Below are 12,094 nucleotides of genomic sequence, written 5' to 3' on the forward strand. Positions count from 1 at the left end.
CAGGGAAAAACCCCCCAACCGAAAACACAGAGAGGCCACCTCCCTGATCTGTCACCGACCACTTTTCCGAATACAAAGTACACAGCACTGACTGCAAGTATTTCTTCCTCGGCGATACAATTCTCTAATTGACTTTGGCCAAGACATTGTTATTGTAAATCAACCCGTTACAGCGTTCAGCCTGGAACATGATTACAGGATACAGTTGAGTGCCTGAGAATTGCACACACAATAATAATGTGACGGTGGGGGGGGGTCTTCCACCCACATGTATGGGGTTAGAGTCCACAGGCTCTGAATTACACAAACGCAGCACGATTCTGCCTCAATTTAAAATGATGACACCTGATGCATAAATGCATGCAATCAATCACAACAAATTCAAGGATACAGTAACACTATTATTTATTTATTTTTATTGCCTATTAAAATAATAATAAAATAGAGCTTATCGTTCAATTTTTGACAAGTGCAGGAGGGTCCATGGGCAGAGAAAAAAAAGATTAAAAATTTTTAATTTTTAAAGACCCTACGTATGTGCAGTACCACAAAAATACTCACAATCTGTAAGGGCCAATAGGAGCTGAAGACCCATTCCTCCAGACTGTACTAATGTCCTCAGAAGCTTGAGCATCCAGCTGGCCTTCCTTCCCCAAGCAGCACTATTGCCCTGCGGGACTCGGCAAGGTACTGCCTACGTCACACATTCCACCCGCTCCACGAGTTTAATGTGGAAAATAACAGGAAGCTTCATGCAGTATACGCAATGTGTCTGGCCTTATTCGCCTCTGCTACAGGATGCTGAATAACCCTGTTTACGTCACACTTCCAAACTCTAAATTACTCATCGCCATTTTCTAGACACAAATCAGACCTAGGTCAACGAAGCAATTGTTTTGGATTCTAATGCTTTTCTACGTACTACTGAATTTGTCTGGTGTATTGGAACATATGAAATACTCCAAACCCCTCCGTCTGGCCCTCTCGGTTTGTTCAGTTGCACCAGGCCAGATCAATCGGGCACAGAAAAGCATTTGAATCCAAAACAACTACATATTTGACCGAGGTCTGAAAACAACAAGTGTAATAGCTGGCTCTCTCCAGCCCTTGTGAATAAAGTATTGATCTAGACAGCAGAAGACAGCATTACTGAAGTACTGAAAGCCTCTCTGGACGCTGTTGTTCATTATGAGGAGGTTTCTGCAGCAGTCTGTAACGGTGCCCAGTGGGCGCGGGCTTGGGTTGCAGGAGTCAAAGCTGCACACTGCCCGACTCCGACTCATACAACTTTGACACCTTATTCCCAACAGAGCATGAGCCAGAAATACATTCTGCAGGCAATTAGGCTTTCAGGACAAAGTCTGACAACAGCAAAACACTTTCTGTTGTAAATGGCAAAATGGAGGATTTTGAGCCTTTGAGACTTTGAGACAGAGAGACAGAGAGACAGAGAGACAGAGAGACAGAGAGACAGAGAGACAGAGAGACAGAGAGACAGAGAGACGCAGACAGACGCAGACAGACACAGACAGACACAGACACACACAGACACACACAGACACACACAGACACACACAGACACACACAGACACACACAGACACACACAGACACACACAAACAAGACTGAAGTAGGCAGCCCGGACTGGGCCTTTACCTTGACAGACAGATGTTTGCTCTCATGTAGAATCATCTCTTCTGACAGCACCAGCGTTCGTGACGGGCTGCACAGGTCCAGGGGCTGCAGGAGAGAGTTCACATCAAAAAACTACACTTTCCATGAATACTATTTGCCAAAAAAACTAGCTACAGTCCACAAGTACACTGCAGCCAGTACTGCATCGATACACTACAGTTTACATCAGTCACAAAGGCTCACACCAAAGCACTACATAGCACATCAAAATACTATCATTACAATCTATTTTAATATGCTGCCATAATACTCTCTGGGGGATCTCTTATGGCCTGGATGAAGAGAGAAAGCAATACCGGGAGCATTTGTGACAGAAGTTCCATTGCTAAATCACCCGGTTTCACCCTAAATCACCAGCAGTGCGCCTCATCGCAAGGAAGCCCTTTCACTGCGAGGTAAGGAAAGTCACTTCAGACAGTTCTCCTTCTTTACCGCAGTCAACAGCAGCACAGAACCACACTACTTTCTCTCAGCCAATGGGGGTGCAGAATTGCCTTTTTTTCATATTTGGTAAGTAAGTCAACAGGAAGTGAGACATTACATTACATTATTGGCATTTGGCAGACGCTCTTATCCAGAGCGACTTACAGTTGATTAGACTAAGCAGGAGACAATCCTCCCCCGGAGCAATGCAGGGTTAAGGGCCTTATTCAAGGGCCCAACGGCTGTGTGGATCTTATTGTGGCTACACCGGGATTAGAACCACCATCCTTGTGTGTCCCAGTCATTTACCTTAACCACTACGCTACAGGCCGCCCCGTCAAAAGAACCTCCATTTCACCTTGTCATTAAAGTCTGTATAGTTCAGCAAATATGCTAAGGACTGTAATAACACGCCCATTGTGATTATTCATAAGCTTTATAACAAACTGTGATGACTGGTGTAGCTCCCTGACCATGGATTACAGGATACGGTAAATTAATATTCAGTAAACCGGTGCTCACTTATAGAGTAGAGTAGGCCCCCAGTTTTATAGCTGTGTTAAAATCCCTATTTAAAGGCCCACATGCATCAGCATTCTTTCCCATTACTGGAATCAGTAGGGAACACAAATCCAAAAATCCAGAATTATATGAAAAGCTGAAAAACACAAAAAATGTGTGTGAGAGAATTGGGCAATGAGACCTTATTAATAGAGAAAAATGCAGATTAGCATAAGGAAGAAAAAATACATGTTAGTGCTCCTGGCAAAACTGCATGTCACTGTACGCAAGAGAGACCTGCACCTGCACACGCACCTACATAGAGAAGGATACCATTAGATACCATTACTATTGCTTATGTATAACAGGCCTGTGCTCTGTCTTTACCATACACCACATGGCCTTTACAAACATTAGAGCAAGGCATTATAGGCTATATATTATAGTCTCCCTTTTAGGAGTGAGGTCTGTCCATGGTATGCAGGGTGTGGTTTACGTGGACATTGATTTGCATTAATGACCCAAAGCCTTGCTTTTAAATGAAATCAGGGACAGAACCAGAAATAGCAAAATTGTGCATCACTCCATCGTGTTTAAAGCAGAGACATTTTGAAAGATACGTCAAGCGCTAGCATTAGCCGTAACGCTCGTAGAAATTAATGGCAACGGTTAGCATCCCATTGATTGTGACTGGCCGTAATTACGGGTAATTGTGCTATAAAGGAGTGCTCAGCCTGTTCCTGGGTGGCAAAAAAATGAACGAATGAATGAAGTCAATTAGGATCTTCATTCAGAGCGCTACTTAAACCCTGATAATGATTATACATCCATTTCCCCCCATTTTCCCTTTGTTATACACTTGTCTGCCTCAATATATGTTGTTCCACGTTTGCCTCTGAGACATTTCACCACAGAAGGCTGCAACATACGGCATCCCATTTTATGCGAGTTCGGACCCGAGCCGAGCGCAATCATATAAAGCTATGCTAGCGCTACCGAATGCCGTCATCATCATCATCATCATCATCCATTGTATCTGCTCCTGCTGACGCATCTCTAATAAAAGATTCTCCGGTTAAAGGGGCAGGCGGGTGGGCCCGTGCGAATGGGTGTGAAAGGAGGAGGCCCCCTGCACTGCACTGTACCTGAACATAAATAGGGAATATGAGGATTTTGGGCGCCAGCTGCACGTAGGTGCCGTAGGTTGAGTGCGGGAGATGGGAGTGGACCACGGTGCAGTTCTGGTAGTTGGCGAAGTTCTGCTGGTAGCCAGCAGGGGGCGTCTCTTTGGAGGGCTTGGTGGTGGCGGAGCGGCGCAGGAAGCCGGCCCGGCCCTGGGTGCCGGCTCCTTTCTGAGGGGCGCTGGGGTCCTGGTGGATCTCGCTGAGCGGACGGGGGTGGTAGAGCCTCCCTGTGGGAGAGCGACAGCAGACCCAGTCAAGCGTGAAGTACTGATTCAAATTTAGTCCATTACATTACATTACATTAATGGCATTTGGCAGACGCTCTTATCCAGAGCGACGTACAGTTGATTAGACAGTTGATAAGCAGGATAAGCAGGAGACAGTCTTCCCCTGGAGCAATGCAGGGTTAAGGGCCTTGCTCAAGGGCCCAACGGCTGTGCGGATCTTATTGTTGCTACACCGGGGATCGAACCACCGACCTTGTGGGTCTTGTACACAAACCACTATGCTACAAGTCGCCCAGAAAGAGATTGTGCCCTGTTCAGCCCAAAGAGGGGTGGGGGACTAGGGAGAGGAGTGGGGGGCTCACCCAAAGTTCCGTGGTTGTCCTGGTAAACAGGCCGCAGTATCTGAAAAAGAGGACAAACGCATAGCCTTAGCCTTAGCACCTTACCAGAAGTCAAGTCTTTATAAAGAAACTGGAAATGACACCTACTGCTGCTTACAGATTAACCCAGAGGTAACAATCACTACTGGTAACTGAAAGCAATGGAGTTTTAAAAAGGAATCTCTTCAAGGGGTCCAGGATGGAGATCAATACAATAGCCAATATGTCTTGCCTTTTCACTGAACAAATTATGCACATTTCAGCTGTGTACATATTCCACCTCATACCATCATTCATAAAAAGCAACAATACTAGCAAGTCTAGCAGAAAGGCTTGAAACAGTTGCATGAAATTATTATACTATATCATACATTTTTTAAATGATCACTGTGTAGCCTAATTAATACGGACATCCCTGTGAGATCATTTACATGCGCACACACTCACAGCTTCAAAGACAATAATCAAGCAATAATCATCATCTGTCATTACCGTACCTGACTGCCAGGGTTGATAGGGGCGAGGATTATGTAGTTGTCCCCTGATGATGATGTCACACGTGTGCCCCGGAGCGTCTGCGTCCTGGCCTTGCAGTTGCTCTCGTCCCTCGGATCGCTCCCAAGCGGACCCCTCACCCCATCGCCTCCGCCGCCTCCTCCTCCTCCTCCTCCTCCTCCTCCGCCCCCATCCGTGCCGTTCACCAGCAGCCGCCGGCTCTGTCTGGGACCTGGCGGGGTCTTCTCCCTCTTCTTACAGGGGGGCGACGGCAGGGTGTGGCCGGAGGGCTTGTATGTCGGCCGGTGAATCAGGCCTTCGAAACCCGGCTTTACCACCGGCACCGTGCGCCACACCACCACCGTGATCTCACTCACGCAGTTTCTGCAAGGAGGACAGGAGACCGGCATTCGCCCGGAATGAGAGGACAGCAGTCCATGACGAGGAAGAGTTTGGGTTGTGATGCACATGACCTAAACTGAAAGGGTGTGCACCAGGGGTCAGTTCAAGGGGCCGCTAGGAATTTGAATCCATAAAGCAAAAGCACCCACATTCTACTGGGCCTTCTTACCATCCAGACCTGGGTCAATTATGCATTAGGTCTGCATTCAATTACTTTTCTATGCTTTATTGAGTTTGTCTGGTGTAATGGAACCTATGAAATATCCTCTAAATGTGCAAACCTCGCCATCTGGTCCTATTGGCAGACTGAACTACATCTGGCAAGATCAGAAGAGCACAGAAAAAGAATTTGACCCACGTCTGTTACCATCAGTGTAGAAAATGGCTGTTTGCCAATGAACTGAAACGGGCTGAAATGGAGCAGGTGGGTTTAGAAAATGTAGGTGGGTTTAAAAGATATCAGGTGAGGCTGGGTGAAGGCATCAGGCGAGGCCTGAGAGAGGGAGGCTCTGGGTCACGACAGCAAACATCCGTACCTGATGGCGTGAGCGAGGTCGACACATTTCCACTGCTCTACGGGCTGACCGTTCAGCTGCAGGACCGTATCCAACTGCTGCAGCCCCGCCCGGTCTGCGGGCCCACCTGGGGACCAAGGTTGGGAACCGACAATCAACCCACCCGAGACTCAAATGTCTTACACGGCTGCACATATCCATCACAGTTGCTCATGAACGTCTACAAGGGATAACCGATTTAATATAATATTCAAAGACTGAGTAACTACAGTGAATTGTACGGATAAGTGCAGTTATTTTACGATAATCCATAGAAGTAGATACTGGGGGGGGGGGGGGGGGGGACAGGTACCCCACAACTTTGGGACAATATCAAAATGTCCTACCCAATGTTATCATGTTTTGGGTGGTACTGTAAGTGCCCTCCCCTAAAAAACATTCTTTTTTTACAAGTGTGTTTTTTTTTTTTTTTCAAGTTTATTGCACAAACAGGACAACAGAAATGTAGAAACTGAGGCGCTCAAATGTAGAGATGGAGCGTCATACACAGATCCGCAGACTCATGAACATGTGCGTACACCTGGAGCGGTGTTCTTACCTGGGTCGACAGCCTGGACCCTCACGGGGCAGTCAGAGCAAATGGTGAAGCCATAGCCATCCTTTCCCCTGAGGATGGTAACCTGAAAGATAGACTAGTCATGAGCAAATGAAAACAAAAAATCTCCGTCAGGTCGAACAAGGCAGTGAAAAGTGTGAAGCAATATTACTTTTTTTCCCCAGAACATTCTTTTGGGGAAAAACCTGCATGTTCACTGCATGTCTCTCTTCTGGGATCTGCCTGTGAACTGTGGGAAGCTGCATCTGGCTCCGTTCAATCTGCCACCTTCTTTAGTGTGTATTTGTGGTACTGTGCAGCATCACAGCGGTCACAGCATCTGTGTGTGTATGCATGCATGCATGAGAGCCAGTGCAGTCCTCCCATTGGATGAGCGCATGCGTGCGTCTGGGTCCTCGCATTTACTCTCCATTGCGCATGCGCGCACGGCAAAGCGACAAAGAGCGATGGGTTAAGCCCCCCAGTCGGGTTCCTGCGATCTCAGCGAAAGTGGTTCCGAGTTGCGTGTTTATCCAGACTTTCGACGGCTCAATCTCGAGTGCTTCCGCCTTGGAACGGGAGCGGACACGCCTCCGGTCCCGGCTGTTTTGGGCGTGCTCCCCGTTTCGACAGCGCTTGAGCAGGATGCGGGAGAGTCGCGCGGAGCCCGGCGGACAATGGCGACACAGCCCTCTCGCACTTTTCCCCCCTCTGGGCTGCGCGCCTTTGTGTGAGCCGAAGTGCTGCCAGTAACACTCTCGCAAATACCACAGAGCCAGCGCTTTCCCGTAACTGTTTATGGAGACACTAGATCAACAAACGGCTAATTACTGAGGAAAATGGAGATATGAAGATCCTCTTCACAGGCCCAGAAATGGTGGAGGGAAAAATCATTCCTAACCTGTCATTTTGCAATAAGAAATATTTAGTATAACTTTTTTTCCCAGGGAAAGAGTCAGTATTTTCATATTTGTATTGAATTATACTGCAGAACACAGAATCCCACTGAAGCAATGTGGAATAAATTGCTGGTTGAAGAGTGAACCAGCCGTTCGGCCTCCTGAGGTTCAAACCTGGAACTTTCTGGATCAAAAACCACTGCTCCACACTTCCAGGCATATAAAAAAAATATAAAAAATAAAAATAGATAAAAATCCCAACGGAGCTTCCACTAGAACAAAAAGTTTAAAATAAAAATAAAATTCTAAAAATGAAACATTACGGTGTAATTTCAGATCAATCAAATTCAATCTCAAATCAGCACCTGGAGGAAATGTTTGTCAGCAGGTTTTGGCTGTTGTGAGATGTGAGAAAAGGCAGAGAAATCGAAGCGGTAATGAGTCACAGGTCAGAGTCATTGGATTATCGGCAGTGGAGGGGATACGTAATGAGTCATCGGAGTATCAGTAGTAGACGGAATACGTGATGACGGCCCTGCTTTTAGGAAGGAGACAGAGGGGAGCCCCTCTGTGCCCGGGAGCAAAGTCCCCTGAGCGATCCTATCGACACCCCCTCATCTCCACACGCAACTGAGAGACGCAGTTCCAATCTCAACGCTCCTGAGAGAGAGCTCCAACAGCATCAAAAACCCAAGCTATGTGCGCTCGTGTTTTAATACTGCAATTCTGTTCTACAAACACTATCTTACAAAGCCTTTTTTCCTCAGTGAACAAACTCACACTCACACAGGTACGTGTGTTTCTGTGTGTAAGCCTACTGTACCTGCGCATGTGCGTGTTTTTACACACAAAGTTGCATAAACAGACGTACACAGAAGCATACACACAGAAACACACGTATACACATAAGGGTACCTACATATCCTCACACATACACATGCAAGGCTGCACATGCACACAAGAACACAGAAGCAATACATGTACTGATACACATACCATGCAAAAACACAATCCAGTTTGAGCGCCCAAACACATATTTTCCAGATACAGTAGTACCTTCATGAATTAGACTCGAGTTGAACAAGAGTGCTCCACCATGACAGATTATCGGCTGGAACACCACAACACCCCGAATCTCCCCCGACCTCAGCCCCCCGAATCTCCCCCGACCTCAGCCCCCCGTATCTCCCCCGACCTCAGCCCCCCCGTCCCGGCAGATCCGCGCCATCGCCCGGGTAGGGGGGGGATGGTGGGACGCACCTGCGGCAGCTTGCGCTGGATGCAGGCCCTGCACAGGCCGTGGATGGTGTGCATGTCTCCCAGCTCTCTGCGTTCCGCGGGGCGTTTCGGAGGGGACAACCTGCCGGACCGTGTCGCCTCTCCCAGACTGCTCCAGCGCTCTCTCTGGGCTTGGCACGGCCGCTCATGGGAACTCATCGCGCTCAAAGAATGACAGGAAGCGACCTTTCACCCCCCCGGGGCCTGGCCGGGGCTGTGTGCCTGCACTCGATAAGCCAACCGGCTTCCTGTGATCCCAGAAAGCCCCGCCGTCCCGCTCGGCTCATAAACACACACGGCCAGTCGGCGTTCACACCACGACTCCAATCCGGGCCCTGCCTCCTCCGCGCGCCCCCAGACTCCTTGGTAGCGATCTCCAGACTAGACTTCTCTGTTTGTTTTCTTTCTCTTTTCATTGTTTCTTTTTCTTTCTTCTACGATTTCCTGACGATGTTCAGGTCTGGTTAACGCGCCGATGGTGTGTGAGAAACACTTTTCCTTGCCGGTGAAAAAGTTTGCTTTTTCCTCATGTGTCTTTCAATGTGGCAGGTTGCGGGAATGTAACTTGGGAGCGGAGACAAAAACAACAACAATCTAAAAAACAATCTGTGAAGCCGAGAAATAAATCCAACCCTACTCGGATCGTCTATCCGATATTTTGAAAAGAGAAAAGTGGTAATGCAAAGAGAATAAAAGGGACTGAAGAAATGGAGAAATTCCAGAATCTGCCGATGTAGCAGAACAGACCACTGAAGTCCTTCAAACTCTGCTGGGACACTTGTGCTTTTAGTTAACAAGGCAGGTTGGCCTAAGATTCCTCTCTGAAAACACATGCTGTCTCTCCAGAAACGGTGTCGGAGATGAAAGAAAGCCCTCCCAATGAATTCTGCTTTCAGCTTTTCAGCCCAGTGGGCAAATCTTTTTATTCCATGTAGGCTGACAGTGAACTGGTGGGGGCTGTCGAAGGCACACACCTCCCTCCGCTGATCTCTCCAGAGGCAGGGATGGGAGAAAGTGCTGCTGGGCAGAAAAGCCTAACCACACTAATCCACCCACCGTTTGACCGGGCTCACATACTTCATCGCTCTGGATCCTTTTCTGCACATTACTGTGCTTGTCTGGTGTATTGGAACCTATGACATACTTCCGAAAAAGTGCAAACCACCGTCTGGTCCTCTCGGTTGGCTAGTTTGCACCAGGCAAGATCAATTGAGCACAGAAATGTATTTGAATCCAAAACAATTATGCATGTGACCAGGGTCTGCCCACCGCTGAGCCAGGACCTAGTCTCATTCCCACGTCGCAATCCTGCCCCTTGGCTTATGGTCTGATTAAATTAATTCAGAAAAGGCACTTTGGTGTTTCGCAAAGACACTTCAGCAGCTGGCAGTGTGTTGCAGTCCTTGAAGCTACTTTGCTGGATTCTCACAAAGGATTCTCACGAAGGAATACAAATACAACCAATTCAGGTCAGCTTGATGCATCAAACGTGGCCCACAGTTTGCCATCTGAAAATGCCCAAGCATTTGGTCAGAGAAGGGTTTCTCTTGATCGGTCACAAAGATAAAGTGAAGTACTTAAATGCAAAATTAGCCTCGCTCACACACTACAGTCAATTCAATTACCGGCGATATCACTGCAGCAGAGTGACAAATCAATCTTGCTTGTTTTAATTAGCACAATATTTCAGTTTAATAGGACAAATGTTTCATGGAGGTCGACACTGGTGTGAGACAGTCTACCCAGCTTAGGGCAATGTGCTTTTCTAACAAAGGTCTGAGTAATCATGAGCTTGTGTCGGTAGATAGGGCTCCAACTCAAGACTGTGATTAAAGCCAACTCACCAGCAAACATAATGCTGGCTTAAACTTGCTGGAAGCTAACGGATTGCAGGACACCACTCTCACAACTGGACTTTCCCCTTCCAAACGCTCAACAAAAATGGACGACTACACTTCAAGTCTGGGAACGAGCCACGGTAAAATCCAGGAATATCAATTACATGTCACCTATGACAAGCCGGACCACCGCTGCGTCTGACCATTCTGCTGATGTGCAGCCGGGATGCGAACGTCGCTTCAGCAGGACGGTTGTTTCCTGTTGTGTTAGCGGCATCTCAATATACTGTAGGCTGTACAAGGCAGCTCTGGAAACAGAAGCAGTGAGTGCGTACATGCGGTTTAGCTCCATAATAAAACCCAGACTTCTTTTGTCTCCACAGTCACTTCCTCACAGAACAAATAAAGCCCGCCATTACCAAAACTTTAAAAAAAGAAGAGGGACAGAGGTATGGAACTGAGGAAGTAGCACAGACGGTTTTATTATCCGCACTGCTGACAAGCGTCTCGACGCGGTTTTACAAAAACGTGCTGTCATTTCCACCACCCCCTCTACAAGCAGTCACAGAAATGACATGAGGGTTTCCTGTTCACTGCGACTGTAAATAAATTTAGAACAAAAATTCATGAAAAAAACATCATGTAACTTGGTAGACCACACCATTCCCACCAATAACGTTTCACAGTATAAGAGGTCATAATTATATTGATATCAACTTGAAATATTAAAGGACCAAAAAAAAGACATTGAGCAGAACGCAATCCTGAAGTTGAACAGCAACGTATAATAAAGAAAGCCTGCCTGTGTAAGATTGTACATGATCTTATACCCAAGGTATTTTGTTTCATTTTCATTTTCTGACATATCGATGTTCTAATTTCCAACAATGTCTGAAAAGTAGGTTGGGAAACCTCAAGTGTCATTTACATGACATTACAATTATTTAGCTGTAATGGCTGTAATTTACAGATGCATTTATCCAAAGTTATCCAGTTGATTAGACTAAGCAGGGGCCAACCCTGGAGCAATGTGGGGTTAAGGGCCTTTGCTGAAGGGCCCAACAGCTGCACTGATCTTACTGTAGCTACACTTGTGCTTGGAACAGCAACCTCCCTTGAAGGTCCCATACAATCACCTTGGCTACTTGGGTGCCAGCAGCCCCATTTAAATGGTTACTGAAATGGTCAACTCAGGGTTTCTTTTACTTTGCCTTTCTAAAAGGCTTATGTCAACATGTTTATTTAAGAGGTACTTATGAGCCTACCACTACATATATCAGGCAAGCCAGTCATAAAGCCATTCTCAATCTTCAATATTCATTACATTACATTAATGGCATTTGGCAGACGCTCTTATCCAGAGCGACGTGCAGTTGATTAGACTATTGATTACAGTTGAAGCAGGACAATCCTCCCCTGGAGCAATGCAGGGTTAAGGGCCTTGCCCAAGGCTGCGCGGCTGTGCGGATCTCATTGTAGCTACACCGGGCATCGAACCACCGACCTTGCGGGTCCCAGTCACGTACCTTAACCACTACGCTACAGGCCGCCCCAGCCGATGCATTGGTGCCATTCCAAAGAATCGTTCCCTGTGAGGAGCCTCAGCGGATCCGGCGTTTCGTCCCGCATTCACACCGGGCCACCCTGACACTACGCCCCCCTG

At 47.3% G+C, this 12,094-nt stretch overlaps 1 protein-coding gene across 5 annotated transcripts in view; it reads right to left on the bottom strand.

Moving 5' to 3' along the window:
• The window catches only part of LOC133140004 (regulator of G-protein signaling 3-like), a 128,664-nt gene that overhangs the window by 80,545 nt on the left and 36,025 nt on the right, over positions 1 to 12,094 (bottom strand). For 2 of the 5 annotated variants that reach the window (XM_061259503.1, XM_061259504.1), the window contains 6 exons: positions 6,420 to 6,501; positions 5,843 to 5,948; positions 4,907 to 5,288; positions 4,392 to 4,431; positions 3,764 to 4,029; positions 1,656 to 1,739 (listed from right to left, as the gene is read on the bottom strand). In XM_061259503.1, the coding sequence (XP_061115487.1) occupies positions 1,656 to 1,739; positions 3,764 to 4,029; positions 4,392 to 4,431; positions 4,907 to 5,288; positions 5,843 to 5,948; positions 6,420 to 6,501 (960 nt within the window). Of the gene's footprint in view, positions 1 to 561; positions 653 to 1,655; positions 1,740 to 1,990; positions 2,111 to 3,763; positions 4,030 to 4,391; positions 4,432 to 4,906; positions 5,289 to 5,842; positions 5,949 to 6,419; positions 6,502 to 8,575; positions 8,706 to 12,094 lie in introns of those variants that run through there. The other 3 variants (XM_061259505.1, XM_061259506.1, XM_061259507.1) reach the window with 3 other exon arrangements.

The sequence above is a fragment of the Conger conger genome, chromosome 11 (assembly GCF_963514075.1).
Source record: "Conger conger chromosome 11, fConCon1.1, whole genome shotgun sequence".
Taxonomy (NCBI): domain Eukaryota; kingdom Metazoa; phylum Chordata; class Actinopteri; order Anguilliformes; family Congridae; genus Conger; species Conger conger.